Source organism: Geotrypetes seraphini, chromosome 8 (genome assembly GCF_902459505.1).
Source record: "Geotrypetes seraphini chromosome 8, aGeoSer1.1, whole genome shotgun sequence".
NCBI classification, from domain to species: Eukaryota; Metazoa; Chordata; class Amphibia; order Gymnophiona; family Dermophiidae; genus Geotrypetes; species Geotrypetes seraphini.
In genome coordinates, this window is record NC_047091.1 from 37,450,590 (window position 1) to 37,475,704 (window position 25,115).

General features: G+C 43.1%; 1 protein-coding gene across 1 annotated transcript in view; it reads left to right on the forward strand.

Annotated features, from left to right (window-relative positions):
- The first annotated feature begins 1,476 nt into the window (after positions 1-1,476).
- The window catches only part of NKPD1 (NTPase KAP family P-loop domain containing 1), a 190,641-nt gene continuing 167,002 nt past the window's right edge, over positions 1,477-25,115 (forward strand). The window contains exons 1-3 of the mRNA XM_033954628.1: positions 1,477-1,557; positions 2,174-2,420; positions 4,846-4,977. Coding sequence (XP_033810519.1) covers positions 1,477-1,557; positions 2,174-2,420; positions 4,846-4,977 — 460 coding nt within the window. The remainder of the gene's footprint in view (positions 1,558-2,173; positions 2,421-4,845; positions 4,978-25,115) is intronic.

A 25,115-nucleotide genomic window follows, 5' to 3' on the forward strand; every position in this document is an offset into this window, starting at 1 on the left:
TTAGGTTTTAAAGTATTTATGGTCAGCTTTCTATATATGATTTGACTGATACATTAGGGAGTTTTCTTTGCAGTTTTATCAAGGCACCAAATCATTAATTGAGTTAATAAAAGTGCTTAAGATTAGCTTATCTACAAAATGCTGGTGAGCACTTTGGAAGGGGGGGGGCGGTAAGGGACTAAGGGAGCCGGCCAGACCGCGGGAAGGGAAAGGGGGGTAGGAGAAACGTGCTGCTGCATAGGGAAGTGGGGGGGATCGAAATGCTGCTGATGCACAGGGAATTAGGGTGGGGGAAATGCTGCTGCACAGGGAAATGGAGGGGGAGGGAATGCAAAGAAAGACAGACAGCGGGAGGAAGGGAGACAGAAAGAAAAGAAGAAATACACAGGGGCAGGGAGAGACACAGAAAGACAGACAGACAAAGGGGGCCAGGAAGAGAGACAGACAGAAAGAAAGACAGTGGGAGGGAGAGAGAGACAGAAATAAAGACAGACAGACATATATTCTAGCACCCGTTAATGCAACGGGCTAAAATACTAGTTAGAACTATATTATAGAGCGGTTTTAGAACTTAGTCAAAGATTAAACTTACCTTAAAAAAGGATATTACTTTTAATTAAAGAAGCCCTCACTTTGAGCTAGAAACGCCGCTATTCTTAGCACTGCACTCTGCCTGTGTCGCCCATAATGCTTTCAAAATGGCGTCGGGTTTTATGTAGAACGCTCACACTGGAGTCAATCAGAATTTAGAATGATGTCATTCTTTACAACAAACGCTGCAGTCAGCGGGAGAGAGAGAATATGAGAGGGAAAAACAAATTAAATCACAACAATCACCCTAAAAATTGCTCTAAATAGCTTACACGGTATGTAAAACAAAGAAAAGAAATAAAACAACCCTCATTCTCCCATATTCCAAGTCTTAGCCTGGAACCAAAAATTACTCTAGCACACCATACCTAATATAGTACATTAACTAAAAAGAATAGCAAGGCAAAAGCTTAACATTGTTTCAGTTGAGCAAAAGAAGCAAAGCAAGAGCGTAACACACGCTGCATGTCAGCTTGATTAACACTGCTTGTATAAGCCACATAAAAAAAAAATAACAATTCAATTGCAGTACTCAAAAAAAAAAATATTGTCATGATCATGAAAAATAAAACCTAGATGTCCAGTAAAAAATATAGTGCACTAAAGGAGAGCCCGAGAGCCCTCGTCTCAATGGGCAGCTGTAACATGGGGATGGAGGGCCCGTGTTGCCTCCCATGGAGTCGAGCGTGCTGCGCGAGTGGGCGGGTGTAGGAGGGCAGGAAGCAGCTTAGTGGTGGGTGAGTTTTTCCCACCGCAGGGCGGCCTCCTGATAGGTGAGGCATGGGGCAATGGTCGGGCGGAAACTATAAAGCCAGGACCTCGGAGGACCCGGTGTCTTCCTGGGTCCTCCGAGGTGGCTTCTCTTGTCCGGGTGAGCAGCGCGAGATGGCATGGGGAGTAGATGGCGGGGCTGAGCTTGCTGAGATCTCCATGCTAACGAACGACTCCCTCAGTGAAGATGAGCAGGTGGGAGACGGGCAGAGTGAGGAGATTGGGCGCCGTTCTAAAATGGCTGCTCTGTCGGCCTTAGTGGTGATGGGGGTGGGCCTAGGAGGGGAGGGAGACAGAGCTCCGAGAGCTTGTGCGGGGCCTGCAGCGCAGATTCCGGTGCTGCGGGTGAGGGGAAGAGCAGGCGCTCGGCACCCACGTGTACCTGCAGGCCGCAATTCAGGGAGGTTTTAGGGAGATCATCCAGTCTGCCAGTATTGGCTGGCAGGTTAAATAGGGAGCACCAGACTTAAGTGTCTGAGCTGGGACCTGGTGCTGTTGGGAAAAGGGTGGTCTGTGGGGTAGAGGGAGGTAGCGGGGATGCTGTGGGAGGCGGTGGAGCTGACCGGCCCATAGGTCCGCTGAATTCTGGACCCTCCTGGGGCTTGAATCCCTGGGGGCCTATGTGGGGGATACCCCCTTGGATGCCTGGTGGCCCCTCCGCAAGGTTGTCACTTCCATGGAGCTCAGTGCAGGGAGTGAGTTGGCAGCCTGGGCTGGGCCAGGGGATGGAACCAGTGGGAATTGGGGCCTTGGGGTGCACGGGGGAGGGGAAGTCTCGGTTGCTGCTCCTTTGTCTGGATTTTCTCTGCAGGTCCTGTTAGCTGGAGCGGACATTACCGCAGCGGCATCACAGAGGCTGGACTACGGTCTCTTCCTGTCATATGCCGACTCAGTGCTAGACGCTTACCCACGTTTCGGCGGGTGGTCGTGGCTCAACTACGACGAGGCTTTCCGAGACAAAATGGAGGAGAATGGGTTCATGTCCTGGGGCACGCAGGATGTCAACTTGTGGCTGACCCACATGGCTTGCCGGCCTGGCCCTGTTGCTCAGGGTCCCGGTCGGTCCCTAGCGTGAGGGGGTAGTGGGCGGTCCTTTCGGCCCACAGTCGGGGGGGTTGCTGGAGGGGGTACTGGGTGTGTTGGCGGTTTAACCAGGCGACGTGCGCCTTTACCGATTGTAGATTCTGGCATGCCTGTTTCCTCTGTGGTCAACCGCATTTAGCTTTTAAATGCCCCAAAAAGGGGGGAGGAGCTCTGCCTGGACCCAGTAAGGCGGAGGGAGGCAGGTCCGCTGCCCACGCCATGCGTGTGGTGGCTTTTCACCCTTGGTTACAGTGCTATGGGGACTGAGCGGCAGCTGCGATGCTCAAACAGGGGTTTGGGGAGAGGTTTCTTATTCCTTTTCAGGGCGAATTGCGAGAATATAGGGTGCAAAACGCGTCATCTGTGTGCCACTTAAAGGCGGTCGTGCAGGCCAAATTGGAGGGGGAAATTGTATTGGAGAGGATCGCGGGGCCATTTCATGATCATCCCTTTATATCTATGATTATATCACCCTTGGCTGTGATTCCCAAAAAGGAGCCAGGAAAGTTTCGGCTGATTCACAATTTGTCTCAGCCAGTAGGGGCATCGGTTAATGAGGGCATCCCAGCGGATCTTTGCTCAGTGCAATACGTCTCTTTTGATAGCGCGTTGCGCCTGGTGTTATGAGCGGGTAGTGGTGCGTTGTTGGCAAAGGTGGACATACCCTCTGTTGGGCTTCCGCTTTGAGGGGAGTTTCTATTTTGATCAGTGTTTGCCAATGGGATGCTTCATTTCATGGGCCTACTTTGAGCGTTTCAGTTCCTTCCTCCATTGGGTTACGGTTTCGCGGTCCCGCTTGGACTCGGTGGTACACTATTTAGATGATTTCCTTTTCGAGGGCTCTCCAGCCTCTGATGAGTGTGCTCGCCTGAAAGGTGTTTTTGAGCAGAGGAGTTCAGCGTTCGGCGTTCCCCTGGCAGTGGACAAATCGGAGGTCTTATTCCTGATTCTCCTTCATTGCCTACATTTTCATGCAGGTCTTATTCCTGATTCTCCCCTGATTCATCCTCAGAGGTCACACCATGGAGCGATACAGGGGCAATATAATATTCTTAGTCTTGTTAACCATCCCTTTTTTAATAATTTCTAGCATCTTGTTTGTTTTTTTGGTCACCACTGCACATTGGGAAGATTTAATCGTATTGTCTATGATGACACCCAGATTTTTTGGATTGGATTGGTACACTATTGTGTAATGTGTGGATTATTACTAAAAATCAAGTTTTTCATATAGAGGATGGGCTCCGAGTGTCACATATGCTAGGTACGCCACTGTCTCCCACATTTCTTCTCACCTATTGAAGGGAGGAAAAATAGAGTTGCACGTATTATCTAGTTCAAACAATCCACAAGGCAGATGGATGAAAATCAGTATTACGGTCACTCAACAATTTTTGTGCTGCCAGAAGGATGCTGGGCTGTATAAAGAGAGGCGTAGTCAGTAGAAGGAAGAAGGTGTTGATGCCCCTGTACAGGTCATTGGTGAGGCCCCACTTGGAGTATTGTGTTCAGTTTTGGAGACCGTATCTGGCGAAAGACGTAAGAAGACTTGAGGCGGTCCAGAGGAGGGCGACGAAAATGATAGGAGGCTTGTGCCAGAAGACGTATGAGGAGAGACTGGAAGCCCTGCATATGTATAACCTAGAGGAAAGGAGAGACAGGGGAGATATGATTCAGACGTTCAAATACTTGAAGGGTATTAATGTAGAACAAAATCTTTTCCAGAGAAAGGAAAATGGTAAAACCAGAGACATAATTTGAGGTTGAGGGGTGGTAGATTCAGGGGCAATGTTAGGAAATTCTTCTTTACGGAGAGGGTAGTGGATGCCTGGAATGCGCTCCCGAGAGAGGTGGTGGAGAGTAAAACTGTGACTGAGTTCAAATAAGTGTGGGATGAACACAGAAGATTTAGAATCAGAAAATAATATGAAATATTGAACTAGGCCAGTTACTGGGCAGACTTGCACGTTCTGTGTCTGTGTATGGCCGTTTGGAGGAGGATGGGCAGGGGAGGGCTTCAATGGCTGGGAGGGTGTAGATGGGCTGGAGTAAGTCTTAACAGAGATTTCTGCAGTTGGAACCCAAGCACAGTACCGGGTAAAGCTTTGGATTCTTGCCCAGAAATAGCTAAGAAAAAAAATAAAAAATAAAAAATTTAAATTAAATCAGGTTGGGCAGACTGGATGGACCATTCGGGTCTTTATCTGCCGTCATCTACTATGTTACTATGTTACTTAGATTTATTACCAGTTAATCTAATGTACAACATAATATTTAAAGCAACATTTGTTTTGAAATGTGACAGTTCTAGGAATTAAACCCATTTGAATATGAATAATGACTTAACTACATCTCTTTGCCTATCAGTGGAATGACAAGAGAATTGATGTTTATTTCTAGGAAATCAGACTGAGGATGACATTTACTGTGCCTGCCTTTCTAAGGCTCTCTGCCACATCCCCACGCCAGTCACTGTTGGATTCTATGCTCCATTTGGAAGTCGTGTATATATGCTCCTGGAAAAAACAACAAGTAGGTATAAGGGATCTGGACTTATTATACAGTTACTCCTATTCATCTCTTACATATGATTTACTAGTGTTTTCCTAAGGGCATTATTTGGTGCTGTATCAGGCAGTATAGTGCAGCAAGGTGTAACCATATTTTCCATATATGATAGGGAGAATGAGAACGTTCCACTAAGTAGAATAGGGCAAAGGCTATGTTGGAATCTTTACAGAGCGGCAAAAATTACTTTTGCTGGAAATGGTGGAGGCTAGAAAGACTAGCTTTTTATTAGAAGCTGACCGAATTTCGGTTTTGGTTTCAGATTCAGCACTGAAACTGGACCAAAATCTGGGATTCGGTATCAGCTAAAAATGCACCAAAACTCTCCCCCTCTGCCTCCCACATTAATGCCCTTCCCTCCCTTGTGATCATTCTCCAACACCCTCAACCCACCCAACCACTCATAAAGCCTTCCTCAGGCCTTAGGAATCCCTGGTGGTCCAGTAGGCTTTTAGGAGGCAGGAATGAACCCCGTGTGTTCCTGCCACTGGTCTATTGCAATTGCTGCTGAGACTTCCCATAGCAGCCTCATGAGACTATCACAGGAGGCCCAGCAGCCATTTTACAACTATAACAAGCAAGGGTGGGTTCCAATTGTAAAGTGGTTGCAGAACCTCCCACAGCAGTTTTTGCAAGGCTTCCAGGGGAAGTTGCACCTGCCATTGCAATGAGTGGGGTTGGTCCCTGCTCCTGAAAAGGCTACTAGACCACCAGGAATTCCTGATAGTCCCAGAGACGGCCTATAGATAGATGGACAGGTTGGGAAGGTGGTGGAGAGTAAGAGGTGTCACCATCACCAGTGAGGGGGGGGGGCTCAGGAGGGTAGTTTTTTGGTTGGATGCAGAGGTGGAAATGAGTGAGCAGTTTGATTTCTGCCAAAATCAAGTGGCGAATTTTGGTGGCAGATTCGACAGCATAGGGAAAATTAAAAGTTCTTGATTTAATCTGAAACTAGTCTCAATTTAGCCAATCAGGCATTGATAAGATCTTTCTTACTTTTCTCTACTATTCAGAAATTGTGCTTAAAGGTGTGTAGTGAACTTCTTTTCCCATCCTGAAAAATAATCATAGACTCTAAAACAATGTGGCTCATTTTGCAGCTGCTAATTTCTTGCAACATCAAAAAGAAAGAAAGCAAGACATTTAAAAAAATCTGTTAATGCTTTGAAGTAGGTACAAAGTACCCACTTTCCTTACCAATCCAAATTTTCAATGAAAAAATTATCTTGTGGAGTATGATTGTGGCAGGGACCGGAAACAGAAGCACATTGGTTACCAATTAATCATAGGATCTTGTATAAACTGATGTTTTTAATTTTTAAGTCCCTAGCATCTAGCGAGCCACAATTTATATCTAAATCGCTGATCCCATATAAAACCCAACGATCTCTGCGTTCATCTGATCAAAACTTACTAACTGTGCCTTCTTTAAAAATCATTGGAACAAGAAGAGCAGATATGTTCACTGTTGCAGGTCCACAATGGTGGAATTCCCTTCCCCAATACATCAGAATAGAACGTGATATTTCAGCTTTTAAAAACTTTCTAAAAACTTACTTGTTTAAGGATGCTTTTAACTTATAAAATTCTTAAATTTTCTTTTCAGTGTTAATTAATATTTATGAAATGTGCCTTGGTAAATTTTTACCCTACCTTTTGTTCTTCCCTTTTTTTTTTTTTCTTTTCTATACCCTTTATTGTAACTTTACCCTCTTTCCTATCTTTCATGTTAGTTATTATTGAAATTTATTGTTATTATGTTATAGTCTCTTTATTATATTATGTACATCGCCTAGAAATTTGAAATAGGCGATTCATCAAAAGTGAAATAAACTTGAAACTTGAACTGGCAGGCCGGTGAATGTACTCACCTGAACTCCATGCTGACGAGGAGCAAGCTGGCGTGATATCCCGCTGAGCGTAGGCTGCACTGAGGTGCAGGTTGACATGTCTCTGAGGAGCTCTAGCCGAATACACAAACCGCGAGGGGGAAAGCTGTTACTGAGGTATCCCTGCTGGATACACATGAGCCAAGAAGGGGAGAATGACTGAACGCCAGCTGTGCTCGCAGGAACACTGCAAGGGTAAAGGTCTTGAGGAGGAGAGTGTGAACGGTGGAAGAGACCGTCCTGTGCTAGGCGGATTGTGGCAGACTCCACCAAGAGGGAGAGGAGGGGATAACCCATGATGCTCCTGTCTCTAGTACAAGCTGTGGAGGAGGATGTATTTCCCCTAATGAGCCTTACTGAATACCGCCGGAGATAAGGAGGAATACATGACTGGAGGAGAGGTCTGGCTCTGGAAAGCCCAGGGTACTGCTTAAGAGGTGGTGAGTAGCTATGCTGGAAATGGACTGCGGTCGTGGATCCTTGGCTGCGACCCCTGTTGGCCCTCTGATAGAGGCAGAGAGGAGGCCCTACACGTATTGACTGAGAGACTCTGTATCTAATTGCAAATGGTATAAACTGTAATAAGAAGAGCCTATTTATGCTAGATCCAAGAAAGGTATTAGGGAACTGCTTAATGAATAGATTGGTGGATAATAAAGTAACAGAATTTCTAAATTAATCCCCTTGGAAGGAATTAGGTGTCTAAATATAATGGAGATAGAGTTGAATTACATACTTTTATTGAATTGACTGTAAGAATAACAAACTACAATTATAGGAATGATATTGAGCTAATCTGAGTTGGGGGAGAAATAACTAACGGAAATAACTAACGGAACTAGTCTAAACTGAAAAAGAACTTTGATTAGCCATACTGTAAAACTTATAGACTAATTAGTTATTTAGAATCAAATTAATCTTGGAAGTATGACTTTTAAAAAAAATTATTTATTGATTTCTAAACTTCAAAAATGCAATACACAAATATATATCATCATATAATAAAATGGTAGGCCGCGCATGTGCACTAAAAAAAACGTGTTCCCTGAGCTGTCGCGAAAATACGACTGCGCATGCGCGGCCCCGGCGGCGGCTTTCAAATAAAATAAAAAAAATTACACAGCTGCGAGACAGGAGCTGCGGCGGCGGCGGTGGCGACTTTCAACGACGAAGAAGCTGCAGCTCGGGAAGTCGGGGCCTCCCCCGCCACGTACAACCCGCTCCCTCTCCTGCAGCTCAGGCACCACAGAAGCTGTGAAAACGCACAACCCGGTCCCCGCGTCTGCCTACCCTTCCCCCCAACACAGCGCATTTGCCCCCCCCTCTCAGAGAGTCCTTTGCCGTTCACCACCCTTCCCTTGCCGCTGACCCGACTACCTACCCGGCGATTTAAGCAGCAGTCTTCACACGCTGCTTCAGGCACTTCTACTGCCCTGATTTGCTCTGCCGCGTCTCTGATGATGTCATCAGGGACGTGCCAGAGTAAATCAGGGCAGTAGAAGAGCGTGTGAAGACTGCTGCACAGGCTGCTTGAATGGGAACAGGAAGAGGTGATGATGGACAGGGGGGAAAAAGGAAGGGAGGCCTATTATTGGACAGGGGGAGCAGGAAGAGGTGCTGATGGCCAGGGGGGGGGGGAGAAAATGAAGGGAGGCCTACTGCTGGACAGAGAGAGCAGGAAGAGGTGCTGATGGACAGGGGGGAGGTAAAACAAAGGGAGAAGGACTGCTGCTGGATAAGGGGAGCTTGAATGGGTGGTGGTGGACAGGGGGGAAAAATAAAGGGAGGCCTAATGCTGGACAGGGGGAGCAGGAAGAGGTGCTGATGGACAGGAGGAAAAAATGAAGGGAGGCCTACTGCTGGACAGGGGGAGCAGGAAGAGATGCTGATGGACGGGGGTGGGTGGAAATGAAGGGAGACCTACTGCTGGACAGAGGGAGCAGGAAGAGGTGATGATGGACAGGGGGGAGGTAAAACAAAGGGAGAAGGGCTGCAGCTGGATAAGGGGAGCAGTGAAGGGGTGGTGGTGGACATAGGGGAGGTAAAAATAAGGGAGAATGGACAGGAAAAAGTGGCTAAGGAGACAGAGAGAGAAATAAAGACAGACACACACATATATTCTAGCACCCAAGGGAGGAAAATGCTGCACAGGGAAGTAGGGAGGGGGGAAATGCTGATGCACAAGGAAATGGAGGAGGAGGGAATGCTGATATGGCTACTGTACAGGAAAGTAGACAAGGGGAGATAAATGCTGCATAGGGGGCAGAAAGAGAGACAAATAGAAAGAAAGACAAATAATAGGAGGGAGGGAGACAGAAAGAAAAGAAGAAAGACACAAGGGCAGGGAGTGAGACAGAAAGAAAGAAAGACAGACATACATATATTCAAGCACCCATTAATGTAACGGGCTTAAAGACTAGTAAGTTAATAAAAGCACATTCAACTTACAAATATGCATAACCAACCATTTTCTCCTCCCCCCTAATGATTTTTCAAATAAAACACAGAAACATAGACTATCCCAATACCCTTACCCTATTCAGATTAAAAATATACTCCCACCCCAGGTGGACATATTCAAAAGTCAAATTAGGACACTTTCCTGGATGTGTACGAAAATAAACCAAAACTGACTCATAATCAAATACCTACTATAGTGAAGTAATATAAGATGTCAACAGTCCCCAAACCAGCTTAAATAAATTACTGTGCCCCAAACTATTGGCATTCATTTTTTCATATCTATAGCTGGAGCACAAATTTGCCCACCTGAAAGAAGTGTGACTAATAAAAAAAAACTAGACCTTAAGCAGTGTAATTGGACACAAGCGCACTCTAAATCAGCAGTCCCTATGTGGGTGCCAATTAAGCTGCTAGCTTTGCTCTAGGTGTGCAGAAATGTACAAGAATAATGGAATGACGCAAATGTTTGTTCAAAAGAAAATTATTATTTATTAATTATCAAAAATTATTTATCATAAGGTTATTTGCATCATGAGAATTATTACAGAAGCCAAAAGCTGGCCTTGCTAGTAACAAATTCCAGCGTTTTACCAGTTGCACATCCATATATATCCTAAATGACGACATTCCTTTGCTACAATCTAACTGGTCCAAATTATTTGCTTCCATATAAGGCTTGCTTCACAAAAGCATTCCTAAAATGTTACATTCTTATACCTAAAGAGCTTATACTAAGCTTGGAAAGCCCATACTTGAGGCCACCACATACGCAGACTTTAGAAAATCCCTGAAAACTCAACTGTTTAACAAATTCTAAATTCCCATACCCAACTCTTCCTCGCCATGACCCTTCCACCTCGCCCCTTAATTCCAAGGCCCGAAACTAATTATACTTTCCACCTTGAATCTCATGTACTGACATAATGTATCTTTATTGTAACCCACCTGCACCCCATGTACTGATAAAACGTATCTTTATTGTAACCCATGTACTGACTAAATGTATCTTTATGGTAACCCACCTGTATCCCATACACTGACAAAATGCACCTTGATAGTAAACCACTTGTATTGTAACCCACTTGCATCCCATGTACTGACAAAATATATCTTTACTGTAACCCTCTTGTATCCCATGTACTGACAAAATGAATCTTTAATGTAAACCACTTGCATCCCATGTACTGACTAAACGTATCTTTATTGTAAACCGCTTCAAACCTCACGGTATAGCGGTATATAAGAAATAAATTGTTATTATTATTATTACAATTTGGGAATCCTTAAAATCTGTTTTAAGAGAAGAGCTGATCTCTATAGCCTCTCACAAGACAAAGATCTGGGAAAGGGGGGAAAAATTGAGAGAAAAATTAATGGAATTAGTAATATAACATAAGAAGGGATTAGGTGGGGAGCAGCTTAGGATTCAAATAAAAGAGATTCGTATGGTCCTGGGAAAAATGGAAGATGAAGCCATTCATTTCATTTTAAATTGCCTTAGACCTAAACATTATGGCCTCAATTCTGTAAACTGTGCATAGTTGTAGGCGTGGCGCAAGGTGCAATGAGCGTTACATAGGCGTCGAATAAGCGTCCAATACTCGTTCCCAAAAATCACACTTTTTTGGTGTAGATGCCAGATAGACATCCATACGATGTTAGTTATATATAAAAATGTATGTTTTACTGATTTCTTATCATTATTTCAGGATTGTAAGCTTCAACATAATAAACCCTAAGTGTACCCTAATTAAAAGGATAATAAAACACAGTATACCATGTTTAAAAGGATATTTATAATATATTAGTTTCAGTGGGAGTTGAACTGGGAACATCAGTGTGAATTTTGAAAAAATGTGCCATGCTTACACGCTAACCATCATTCTAATCCGCTGTGCTAGACAATGATCCATATAATAATAGCAATTCTGATCTGATTATACTATTCCTTATAGGTAGTGAATGGCAGTTAATTCTGCTAGGAGATAGAACAAGGTAGATCTCACTGCCCTGTTATATCCTTTTTCTTCATTATTTCAGAATTGTATACTTCAACAGTATAAAAACAAAAAAAGTAACAAAGCATGCCATGTTTAAAATGATAATTATAACATTTCATTTTTAGTGTGAGAAACTGATTGGGAGTTGAATTGGAGAATTCAGCGTAGAAGGGTGTGAGCTTAATATTTGTGCTGCACAGAGAGTTGTATAGTAATGGTATGATTAGCTCCTATAAGAAGTGTAAAGCATAGGAGTTTGAGCATCGTATAGACTTTAGATAGATGTGGTTTAAGCTCCAGAAAGGCTTTAGCAGGATACATGCTATTTAGACAGCCTATGTCATCCAATGAGCTTTCTCTGGGCATCCCATAGATGTTATTTGAGAGATGTTTTTAGACGTTTCCAAAGTGATCTTTTAAATACAATTCAGGGATTTTTATTTTGTTATTCAGGCACCACATAAATGGGACACATCCATATAAGCATATTGAATTTAAAATTGCCTATAGAAGCAATGTTATTAGCTAATTAACACTCTCTTTCTCATTAAACATTGCTACAATCAGTTCATTCTTCAAAGCAAAGAGAAAGTCCCAAGCTTAAAAACAGAATAACACACACAACAGACCTGAATGTGGCTTCTAATTCATTGCAAAGGGAGGTGTGCAGCTGCACAATGCTGACCTCATTGTGAGATCATCAAGGTGCACTTGCAAGATACAATGCCACAAGTAAAAGACAGGCTGGGAGTTGAACTCACAACCTCTGCAAGATCAGCACAGTGCTACACCACCATCATTGAACTACACCACTTTCCATTCCAGTTTCTCTGATTCCCCTATCATATCATAGCTTACTGACCTGCCTATGTATCATCTGCTTAGCTATCATATCACAGTTAGCTGAGACAAAAGAGTGGTAGCTCAATGGCTTAAAGCACTGCTTTCATTGTCCCAAAAGCCAGAATCTCAAGTATGGTTCAATAAATGAGACATGGAGTCAAATACTGCTGTTTTTATCAAATTCAAACTCCACTTTTGGATTAGATTGCTTCTAGTATTGTTAATGATGTGCTGTTCAAGATGAAAATTAGATTTGATTGGTCTGTAGCTTGTCATTTTTATTAAAATGAGTATTGTGTCAGCTGAAGTACATGAAGGAGTCAAATCCAGACCAGGCTCGCACCCCAACCTTCATTCTAACTACTGTGCTACACAATAGGCCATAAAATCATAGCAGTTCTGGTTTGACTACACTGTTCCATTTAGGCGTCTTTACGGCAGTAGCTACGGTGTGCCTGTGGCTCTAGCGCAGCGCCGGAAGCATGCCGTATCGGCTGCAGTTAAGCATATCTCAAGCTGTCCCCCGACTGAAAGAAGCCATTTCTGGCTCACCATGGTAAAGCACCTCATTGCACCTTTTCATCCTCTCCAGCTCTCATATAATCTCATTTTCTCAAATATTATGCTGGTTGCAGGCTGTGAGACAGGAGACATGCCACCTACTGCATTTGCCACCCCTAAGAGCCTCCCCACTTATCTCTTTTGCAGCCTGGGCCTTATGGAACACTAGATAAGACAAAGGTGAATGTGATGAAGTAGCTGAAGTGGTGCTTATTAAGGAAACACTAATGCCTGGCTGCTACTCAATGTAAATAAGCACAAGGTGAAAAATGATTTAAGATTTTTATTGCACAGTCTATGAAAGCAGCATTCAAGTGTAATATCAGGCAACTGCAATTTGATGAAATGATGACAGGTATGCAGAGTAAGGCACTCCTAGGTCCAAATTGTTACTGTGGTAGAATTGTTAAGGTCCCATAATCTTCTCCTAGTACAGGGGTAAGCAATTTCAGTCCTCGAGAGCCGGAGCCAGGTCAGATTTTCAGGATATCCACAATGAATATGTATGAGATGGATTTGCATGCATTGCCTCCTTGAGATGCAAATCTATCTCATGCACCAGCAGACCCACAGCAAACAGGAAGGTAGCAAACAGCAGACCCACAGCAGCAGACCCACAGCAAACAGGAAGGCAACAAACAGGAAGTCAAGTCACTTCCACCTGACTGAGACAGAAGGTTCGAAGCAAGAAGCCCACACAAATCAGAAGGGGGATAAGAAATGACAGCATAAGGAAGTCAGAAGATGAGCTTTCCAGTCTTCTGCACCAGCTGTAATATATATGACTACCTCCCCTCGGGGGCTCGGGCATACATATGCAGTCGATGCATAGAGCTGGATAGCCTGAAACAGCAAGTCCAGCTGCTAGAAAAGACAGTGAGGGAACTAGAAGAACGCCTCACCTTTGAAGAAGAAATCCGTGAGCAGGAGAAGCAACTAGTGGAGCCCAGTACCAATGAGGAGATCGAGGAACTAGAGAGATTTATTGAGGAAGCCCACCAGCAACATGTAGAGGTCCCAGGGCCGGAAACTGTATCCAAGCAACCCAGGAAGATGGCCTAAACGGGTTTGGAGGAAACACCACTACATCCACAGATGAGACTGAAGCGGAGGGCGACCACTCACTGAGAGGAAGACGGAGACTGCATGGGTACGTACCTCAGGAGGGAGAAGACAAGCCCTATACCATGGATGTGGATCTGCGACCCCCAAGGAACCCCCGAACCGAGAAGATGGGGATCATCATGGGGCACTCCATTATACGACATGTGGACAGCCACACCGCAGGAGGAAGAGAGGATAGGCTTGTCACCTGCCTGCCCAGAGCAAGAGTGAAGAATGTGGCCAACAGGATCACCAAGATCATAGACAACGCAGAAGGAGAGGACACTGCTGTGCTTATCCACGTGGGAACCAACAATGTGAGCGGACAGAAGTATGACGGGGAAGAACTGAAGGGCCAGTTCTGCTCACTCGGAAGAAAGCTGAAAGTCAGGGAGGTGAAGGTGGCCTTCTCCGAAATCTTCCCGGTTCCAAGAGCAGATGAGAAGAGGCAAGAGGATCTGTGAGCGATCAACGCCTGGATGAGAAGATGGTGTGAAGAAGAATGCTTTGACTTCGTGCGCAACTGGACGGCGTTCTGGGGAAGAAACAGGTACTACAGAAAAAATGGATTACACCTCACCAAGGAAGGAGCAAGAGTATTGGCAGGCAACATGAGGAGGGCCTTTGACAAGGCTTTAAACTAAAGGTCAGGGGAAAGCCGACAGTCGACCACCAGTTGATGGCCCAGGCGACAGATTGCCCCGAAGAAGAATCCACAGACAGCCACCCAGACATAGGGGGGGGGGAGACCACGAAACAAATGAGGGAGACAACGTAGGAGCACATATTAATACCGCAAAAGACACAGGAGGAGCCCGAAACTTAGAAAATCCAAGAAGGGTCCACAAAGGGAATTTAAATGTATGTATACGAATGCTAGAAGCTTGAGGAACAAAATGGGAGAGCTGGAGATAATAGCAAGACACAATGAACTAGACATCATTGGCATAACAGAAACTTGGTGGAATGATGAAAATGAATGGGATACAGTACTTCAGGGATACAAGCTATACAGAAGGGATAGAGCAGGGCAGAAAGGGGGAGGCATCTCCCTATATGTTCAGGAGGGAATAGATTCTGTTAGAGAGGTGAAGACAGAAGGGAAAGAGAAGCTGGAGTCCCTCTGGATCAAGATTCCCAGATACAGCGGTGCAGACACAAAAATTGGCCTTTATTATCGCCCCCCAGTTCAGACAGAGGAGACAGACTCAGATATGATAGAGGAAATCAAACAAGGATGTAAGACAGGAAATGTAATGATCAACTTCCCGGGGATCGATTGGAACCTGGGAACCTCAAACTGTGGTAAGGAGACGAAGTTCCTGGAAATGATAGGGGTCTGCTTCCTAGAACAAATGGTTGGACAGCCGACGAGAGGAGACACCACCCTGGACTTGGTCCTAAATGGAATCACTGGTCAGACAAAAGAAGTAGAAGTCACGGCCCCACTTGGGACGAGCGATCATAACATGATCATCTTTAAACTATACATCGAGAAAGGGAAACGTACCAAAACCCTAACCACGACTTTCAACTTTAAAAAAGGAAGATACGACAGCATGAGAGCCATGGTAAAAAATCGGCTCAAGAAAAGGATGGATAAAATCAGAACGGTTGATCAGGCATGGTCCCTACTGAAAACTACTGTCACGAAAGCATAGATAACCAAAGGACGGGAAAACAAAGGAAAAAGAGAACCAGCATGGCTTACTAGAGAGGTGAGGGAAGCCATAAAGGGAAAGAAGGACTCCTTTAAAGAATAGAAATGCATGAAAAAAAGCGAAGCTCGGAACAAACACAAGGAGGAGCAGAAGAAATGTCACAAGGTGGTGAGGGACGCCAAAAAGGACTATCAGGAGAAAATAGCGCAAGAGGCCAAGAACTTCAAGCCCTTCTTTAGATACATAAAAGGAAAAAACCCGCGAAAGAAGCGGTGGGACCGTTGGATGACAAGGGAAGAAAAAGGTACATCAAGGAAGACAAACAAATTGCTGACAGACTAAATTCCTTCTTTGCGTCTGTCTTTACGAAGGAGGACACCACAACAATACCAGAAGTAGTGAAAGTGTTCAAAGGTGTAATAGAGGATAGCCTCACCACAGTTGAGGTGGACTTGGACCAGATATACTACCAGATTGACAGACTTAAAGGTGACAAATCCCCTGGACCTGATGGAATTCACCCGAGAGTCTTAAAAGAACTGAAGGTTGAAATCGGAGAGCTATTGCAAAAACTTACCAACCTGTCAATTAGAACTGGTCAGATACCGGATGATTGGAGGACAGCGAACGTCATGCCAATTTTCAAAAAGGGGTCAAGAGGAGAACCGGGCAACTACAGACCTGTGAGTCTTACGTCTGTCCCTGGAAAGATGGATGAAGCACAGATTAAGGATAGCATAGTCCGGCACTTGGACACACACAGCCTGATGGGATCCAGTCAACACTGAGCAAGGGACATCGATGCCTCTTTGAAAGCTTCGGTTTGAACATACTAACACAAGCAAAATGACACCAGCGCAAGGTTTTCAAAATTATAATTAAGATTTATTGAATTATTGTTTCTATTTTTCCATTATGAGATCAAAAGATTCAAGCATAATTGCTTAACAGTTGCGCTAATGGGAGATCATTATAGATGCCAAATGCTGCCCTTCTCATAACAGTCTTGTCTTAATAGCTCCAGATTTTCTATTATATGCTGTTGGCTCATTATGACATCATCAGTATAACAACCAATAAAGTAATATGGGTGGTCTTAAAAGTTGGACACAGGAAAATTCCTCCACGTTCCAAAATTTCACAAAGTTTTAGAAAATTACTTTTGATTTCTGAATTAACATTATAACATTATTCAAGAGAATCTACAATTATTAACATGGTGCTGAAAAGTTCTCAACTCTTCCTAAATTGACAGGTTCACACTATATCCGTAGGGGTTTTGTCAGCAGAAAACCTGAAGTCATAATGCCACTGTACAGATCCATAGTGAGACCTCATCTCGAGTATTGTGTTCAATTCTGGAGACCACACTACCGGAAAGATGTGTTGAGAATTGAATCGGTTCAGCGAATGGCTACCAGGATGGTCTTGGGGCTCAGGGATCTCACATATGAAGAAAGACTAAAAAAACTGCGGATGTACTCGCTGGAGGAGCGAAGAGAGAGGGGGGACATGATTGAGACCTTTAAGTATATCAAGGGGCGTATAGAGATGAAAGATGATATCTTCAGTCTTACAGGGCCCTTGATAACCAGAGGACACTCGCTGAAAATCAGGGGAGGGAAATTTCAGGGTGATGCTAGAAAGTACTTCTTCACCGAAAGGGTGGTCGATCAATGGAACGAGCTGCCTCAGCAGGTGATTGAGGCCAACAGCGTGTCAGATTTTAAGAGAAAATGGGATATTCACATGGGATCAATAGGGGAGTAAAAGTCAGGGAGTAGGTCATTGGTATGGGCAGACTCGATAGGCTATAGCCCTTTTCTGCCGTCAATTTCTATGTTTCTATGTTTCTATGTTTCTATATAGCCTTACACAGAAACCTTAGTCTGGAGGAGGAGGGGGGCAGGTCCCCCTCTCCTCCTAAGCTGACAGTCTCACACACAAAGAGCAGGAATCTCTGACATAATTACTTCCAGATGTTGCTTTAGGATTTCTTTAGGTTGCAAATATATATTATGTTTTTCAAACCCTATGCTTTTGTTCAACACAGTCACACAAATCACTCCAGGGGCCCCATTCATTCATAACTCGGCCATTCATACTTAATGCATTTTATATCTTAGTTTAGGACACGTTATCTTCCTAGCCAGTCTACAGCACATGTGGTATTAATTAACCCCACGATGCTGAGAGCGGGAAAACTCAGAGAGGACAAAGAAGACAGAAAATATAGCACAGACAGAGAACTCAAAATAAATTCCTTTGGTTTCCTTTCTGATCTGACTTAACTGCAAAGTACATAAACAGATATTATTATGCTTTCCCTTATATTAATCTGTGGTGTGTTTTTGTCTGGCCTCAGCTACATTATATTTAGATTTTTATTCACCCGTTTTTCATACGCTTCTATTTGGGCATGGTCCTTAACTAACACAGATGTTTGTATCTACCTAGAATTACCCAGAATCATACGAAAAACAGGCGCTTTTGTAGAAAAACTCCACAAAAAATATTGCACTTATCATATCCTGACATCCATTCCCATTACCGTCCCATAACCATCACCCCCTGCTGGCCACGAGCCACTACTCCTCAACACGGCTTCAAGGAGGGGAAATCATGTTTGACAAATTTACTCCAATTTTTTTGAAACTGTGAACAAACATATTGATAATGGAGAACCAGTGGACATAATATACTTGGACTTCCAAAAAGCGTTCGACAAAGTTCCACATGAAAGACTTCTCAGGAAACTACAAGGTCTTGGAATAGAGGGGGATGTACTAAGATGGATAGGCAAATGGCTAGAGAACAGGAAACAGAGAATGGGCATAAATGGGAAGTTCTCGGACTGGGAGAATGTGACCAGCGGTGTGCCACTGGGCTCGGTACTTGGGCCCATCTTGTTTAATATTTTCATAAACGACCTAGAAGAAGGAACATCCATTGGGATCATCAAGTTTGCCGATGCCACAAAGCTATGCTGGGCGATCAGATTGCAGAAAGACAGCGAGGTACTCCAGAGTGACTTGTGTCACTTAGAGAAATGGGCGGAGAAATGGCAGAAGAAGTTTAATGTGGAAAAGTGCAAAGTAATGCATTTAGGCAGTAAGAATAAAGAATACGAGTATAGAATGACTGGTGCAACTCTGGGCAAGAGCGAACAAGAAAAGGACCTGGATGTAATGATAGATAGGACCCTGAAACCATCGGCACAATGTGCGGCAGCGGCAAAGAAAGCAAATAGAATGTTAGGTATGATAAAGAAGGGAATCACGAGTAGGTCGGAGGGAGTTATAATGTCGCTTTATAGAGCAATGGTCAGGCCACACTTGGAATACTGCGTCCAATATTGGTCTCCCAACCTAAAGAAGGATATTAAAATGCTGGAAAGGGTGCAGAGATGAGCAACAAAGCTAATAACTGGTATGGAGAACTTGGAATACGAGGAATGAATCAAGAAACTGGGACTGTTCTCCCTTGAGAAGAGGAGACTGCGAGGGGACATGATTGAGATTTTCAAAATACTGAAAGGCAGGAAACAAAAAAGAGCAGGAAAATAAATTATTTATCTTGTCAAGTGTGACAAAGACAAGAGGACATGGACTGAAGCTGAGGGGGGACAAGACCAGGACAAATATCAGGAAGTTCTGCTTCACGCAACGAGTGGTAGACGCCTGGAATGCTCTCCCTGAGGAGGTTATTACTGAATCCACCGTTCTAGGATTCAAAAGCAAATTCAAGTTTATTGACTTTTAATATACCGACCATCATATCTGGCCGATTTACAATAAAATTTTAAAAGAGATAAATAATGAAAGTGCACACCAAGGACGTTAACTGGACAGACTTGAAAGTAAGGGAAAGGGAGGGAAAGTTACATGTTAGAAGAAGAAAGGAGAAAGAGGGAAGAGGGTAAAACATATGGGGTGGGATCGCTTTATAAAAGCAGTTGGTTGAAGAAGAAAAGAGGGAAAAAGAGAAGAAAGAGAGAAAAAAAAATGCTCTAAGCACAGGAAAAGGCGTCGCTAAATAAAAAAGTCTTCAGGCTTATCTTGAATTTATCAAGTTGTTGTACGAAATGGAGGTGCTGTGGCAGAGCATTCCACAAAGTTGGAGCTACTACTGCAAAATTTATTTTTCTAGTGTAAAAGAAATCTTTTATGGAAGGAATCAACAAGAGTTTCTGATCTGCTGACCTCAGTATACGTGTTAGGCATTGAGGGATGAGAAGCTTATCGAGATATAAAGGCTGGTGGGAAAGTTTTATTTTAAAGGTCAGCAGGATGGTTTTATAGGTGATAGGGTGTGTAATAGGGAGCCAGTGTGCTTCCTTCAAAAGTGGAGTAACATGGTCAAATTTGCCAGTTTTATAGATGAGTTTTATTGCTGTGTTTTGAATTAATTGTAAGCATTGGATTTCTTTTTGAGGGAGTCCGTTGTAAAGAGAGTTACAATAATCAAGGTGGGAAATAACTAAAGAATTAATTAAAATTTTAATTGCATCTGTGTCTAGGATCGAAGTTAGGGAACGAATAAGGCGAAGTTTAAAAAAGCAAATTTTTGCTACCGAGCTGATGTGATCATGGAAAGTGAGATCTTTGTCGATAGTAACTCCCAGTAATTTTATTTTTGATTCCATTTTTATAGGAATGGATTTGATAAAAATCTTACCAGATAGAGTCTCGCTATTGTTGATTGGGAGTAGAAGACCGCAGGATTTGTCTATGTTGAGGGAGAGTTTATTTGTTAAAGCCAGTCATTTATTACGTCCAATTTATTGTTAATATTGTTTATTTCTGAAATGTTTGAGGTATTGATAGGGTGAAGTAGTTGTATGTCATCTGCATAGGCAAAGATCATGAATCCGATGGACTGTGCCAGTGTAAGAAGAGGGGATAGAAAAATATTGTATAGCAGTGGGGATAGAATAGAGCCTTGCGGGACACCATAGGTTTGTGAAATAGATGGAGAAATTTCATTCTTTACATGAACTTTAAAACAACGTTCGTTAAAGTATGAAACAAACCATGAAAGAGCCGGGCCTGTGATGCCACAGTCTTTAAGTCGGTTGATGAGGAGAGAATGGTCGATGGTGTCAAAGGCTGCAGACAGATCATGGGAGACAAGGAGAACAGATTTTTGATGATCATGATAATAATGTATAGTTGAGAATAGGCCTAGCAGTGACAGTTCAGTGGAATGTGAAGAACGGAAGCCGGTTTGACACAGATGTAAGGCATGGGTATTATCGATGAATTCTGTAAGTTGATTATGAATGATTTTTTCAGTTAGTTTAGAAATTAAAGGAAGGTTAGCGATAGGATGAAAATTTGCTGGTAGAGAGGGATCTGAGTTGTGATTTTTCAATTTTGGTATCACAAGGGCTGTTTTCCAAGCTGTAGGAACAAGGCTGTCGAAAAGGGACTTGGATACCATTGCCCGGATGAATGGGCCAAAGAAGGAAAATAATTTTTTAAGGAGCGAAGGGGGGATACTCTCCATGAGATTGTTGGGAGTATTTAAGGATTGTAGGATTGAAAGGAGATTTGCTAGTGAGGGCAGTTTGAAGTTTGAGCAGGTGCTGAATGGTAAATGAGTAGAGTCATCGGGGATGTGTGGAGGAGAGGCAGGAAGAGAAGGCCCGAGGTGGGATCTGATATCCTTGATTTTTGTGTCAAAGAAAAGTGCCAGACGGCTGCGTAGTTAGGGGTAAGGGTTTCTTTTTAGAGTATGAAGAAAGTGATTGAACTACATTGAAAAGAGCAGAGGAATTACGGGTGGAGGTGATATATTTAGAGTAGTATTCTTTCTTAGTTTGTTGAATGATAGTTTTATAGTAGGAGGCTTTTTCCTTAAAAAGGGTAAGAAGATTATTACAGCGTGTTTTACGCCATTTTTGTTCTACTGAACGAAGTTGTCGGCAAAGAAGGGCAAGTTTCTCGTTATACCAAGGTTTTTTGTTTTTTTTTGAGTCTGACTTGAGGAGGGTTTTTTCCTGTTGGGGGGCCAGAGAATCTATTAAGGATTTTGTAGAGGTTTCCCAGAGAGAGAATTGTTCATCGATAGAGAGAGAGGAGAAGTCTTCAAGTTTTATGTTAAAGGAGTTCTGAATAGCAGAGAGGGTTATTTCATTAGTATTTTGGAGCGTGTAAGTTTTCTTTTGTTGAGTATCACATGAGTGTACAGGGAGGTCTAATTGCCAGTTAATAAGGATGTGATCAGACCAGGGAAGAGGATGGGGTTGAAAGTTTTGAAAGAGGTGGCTGATAGAAGTCGGGCAAAAGATCATATCTATGGTGTTACCGGCAGAGTAGATAGGCATAGAAATAAGAGGGGTTAAAGATAAGTCGGAAATTGATGTTAAAAGTTCTGAAGTATTGTGATAGTTGGGGGAATTGAAGTGAATGTTGAAATCTCCAAGAATGATAGAATCAGGATTGGAGGTAGTAAAGTCTGAAATAGTAGAGATAAGGGTAGAAAGTGCGGTTTTCGTAACTGGTGGGGGGAGATAAATAAGTAAGAATCCACCGTTTTAGGATTCAAAAGCAAATTAGATACACATCTCCTTAAGAGAGGCATAGAGGGATACGGGTGACTAAAACTACATCAAGTGTGCACCTGACTGGGCCTCCGCATGTGCAGATCACCAGACTCGATGGACCCTGGATCTGATCCGGTGATGGCAGTTTTATGTTCTTATGATATCCTGAAAACGTGACCTGGCTCTGGCTCTCGAGGACTGGAATTGCCTACCCCTGTCCTAGTAGGAGAAGGCAGGCTGTAGAAAAAGGAAGATGGATTGAGACAAATTAAGAGTTTATTGGCGAGTTTTAGGCTCTCTTTTAAAAAGGTGTGCTAAATCAACACATGCGCATCCATAGGATAATATGCAAGCATTAACATTTAGCATACGCTAACGGCACCCAAAATGGTACCGTTTTAAGCACATGGTAAATGTTAATACTTGCATGTTATCCTATGTATGCGTTAACAGTTAGAGCACCTTTGTAAAAAAGAGCCTATTCGTGCATATGATTTTTGTTACCGACATGCATCACCTTGCATTTATCCATGTTGAACCTCATTTGACATTTCGCGGCCCATTCCTCGAGCATATTTATGTCTCTTTGTAGATCTTCACAATCCTTCTGTGTCCTCACTACTCTGAATAACTTTATATCTTCCGCAAATTTAATCACCTCACTCGTTGTGCCAATTTCTAGGTTGTTTATAAATATGTTGAAGAGCACAGGCCCGAGCACCGAACCCTGCGGCACTACACTCGTGATGCTTTTCTAGTCTGAGTATTGTCCATTAACCCCCACTCTCTGTTTCCTATCCGCCAACCAGTTTTTAATCCACGTGAGTATATCACCCTCGATTCCATGGCTTGCAATTTTTTAAAGTAGGCGTTCATGTGGAACCTTGTTGAACGCCTTCTGAAAATCTAGATATACGATGTTGACCAGGTCTCCCTTGTCTATCTGCCCATTTACTCCTTTAAAGAAGTGCATTAAGTTTGTCTAGCAAGATCTTCCTTTGCTGAAGCCGTGCTGGCTAGTCTTCATCAGTTTGTGTCCATCAAGGTGATCAACGATGCGGTCCTTTATCAGTGCCTCTACCATCTTTCCCGGTATCGAAGTTAGACTCATTGGTTTGTAGTTTCCCGGATCTCCCTTCGAACCTTTCTTGAAGATCAGTGTAACATTCACTAGTTTTTCAATGTCTATCAAGTGCAGTATGCCATATCTTGGCCTTTATCCAGCTGAAAATTTCAAAGATGCTGTTAGCTGCCAAAACCCCGATTTGCTTTAGTTCTTCAACAAGAGAGTCCTTGTTTCACTATCAGGTTGTTTCATCAGAAAGAGCTAACCTCTCTGGTAATTACTGCACTAGATGTGAAAAGAGTGGCATGCTGTGAAAGAGCCCAGGTGACATCATTAGGGTGGAAAAATTTCAAATGAACAGAAAAATTTAAGGAGACAAAGTTAGAAAAAAATCACCATTGAAAAGGTTAGCAAAAGTTTTGTATTCAAGAGGAGTAAAACCACTGCAACCCACCCTAATAATAACTGCAACCCACCCTAATAATAAAGTCTAAAGGTGAATCAACTTTTTATTTTTAATTTCATTTTGAATCATTTTTATTAATTTGATTTTGAGCTATTTTTATTATTTGTTTATAGCAATACAGCTTTTTTTTAAAAAAAATTTCCGACCTACACCACACCATATCAAAAAATACAGAATTCAAGAAAAGATTTGAAAAACTCAGAAAAATTTGAAAAAATCATTTTTTTAAAAAACATAAAAAATCATTTAAAAAATGCCTTTCACTCTACCATTTATTCAAGCCATATGGCTCTGTAACAAAAGAACATAAGCAATTCCTCTGCTGGTTCAGGCCTGAGGTCCATCTTGTCCAGCAGTCCGCTCACGCGGCAGCCCAACAGGTCCAGGACCTGAGCAGTAATCCTCTATTTATACCCTTCTATTCCCTTTTCCAGCAGGAAATTGTCCAATCCTTTCTTAAATCCCAGTACTGTACTCTGCCTTATAATGTCCTGTAGTTTGTAACTCAAAAATCAATCTTTGTTCTCTTCCACGTAACCATTTTTTAATGTCACCTCCTCTTTTTGATGTCCATAATTGTTGAAGGATAGTACATCGAAGGTTGTCAAATTTATGTCCTGACTAGAGAGTGTCGAACCAGCAGAGCTTCCAGCCTCTCTCTTCTTATGCAAGATCAATGTTCTATCATTCTAGCATTAAAAGAATGAGAGGTCTGGCCAATATAGGCCTTTTCACATGGACATTTAATCAAATAGATTACATTCTGTGAATTGCAGGTGAAGGATCCTATTATCCAACTACTTTTTTTTGCCTTGTGACCAGACAACCATAGTGCCTTCAATGGTGACATAACCAGTGACCACAATTCTTAAAACCTTGGTGGTTATGGCCAATTCTTGGAGTCCAGGCATCAGCTTGCACAAATGGAGGACCACCAGGCCAATCTGGTTTTCAAAATAGCCCTAATGAATATGCATAGAGGAGATTTGCATGCCTGTCACTTCCATTATATGCAAATCTCTCTCATGCATATTCATTAGGGCTGGCCTGAAAACCCGATTGGCCTGGTGGTCCTCCAGGACAGGGTTGGGGATCACTGAGTTAGATTACTATTTCTGGCATAAGTAATCATACAGTGATGGGCCAGGAGAGGATGACTAGGAAACATCCTCCAATGTTTATAAAAGATGGAAGCAATTTCGTTTGAGGTTGTGAGATTATCACATATGATCACACCAAAGTCCCTCTTCTATTTTATGCACAAAAGTTCGTCATCCCTTTGACAGATTGAGGGATTTTCCCTCTCTAGGACTGCTATGCTAGTACAATAAGATCATAAGAATTGCCCCTGCTGGGCCAGACCAGTGGTCCATCGTGCCCAGCAGTCCGCTCATGTGGGGAGCTGTTACTTGCCTCAACCCTTGGGACACTTGGAGGAGACTCTGCTTTGCTGCCCCGAGTCTCCCGCAGCAGCGGCAGGCACTCATTGGTGATACATCGGG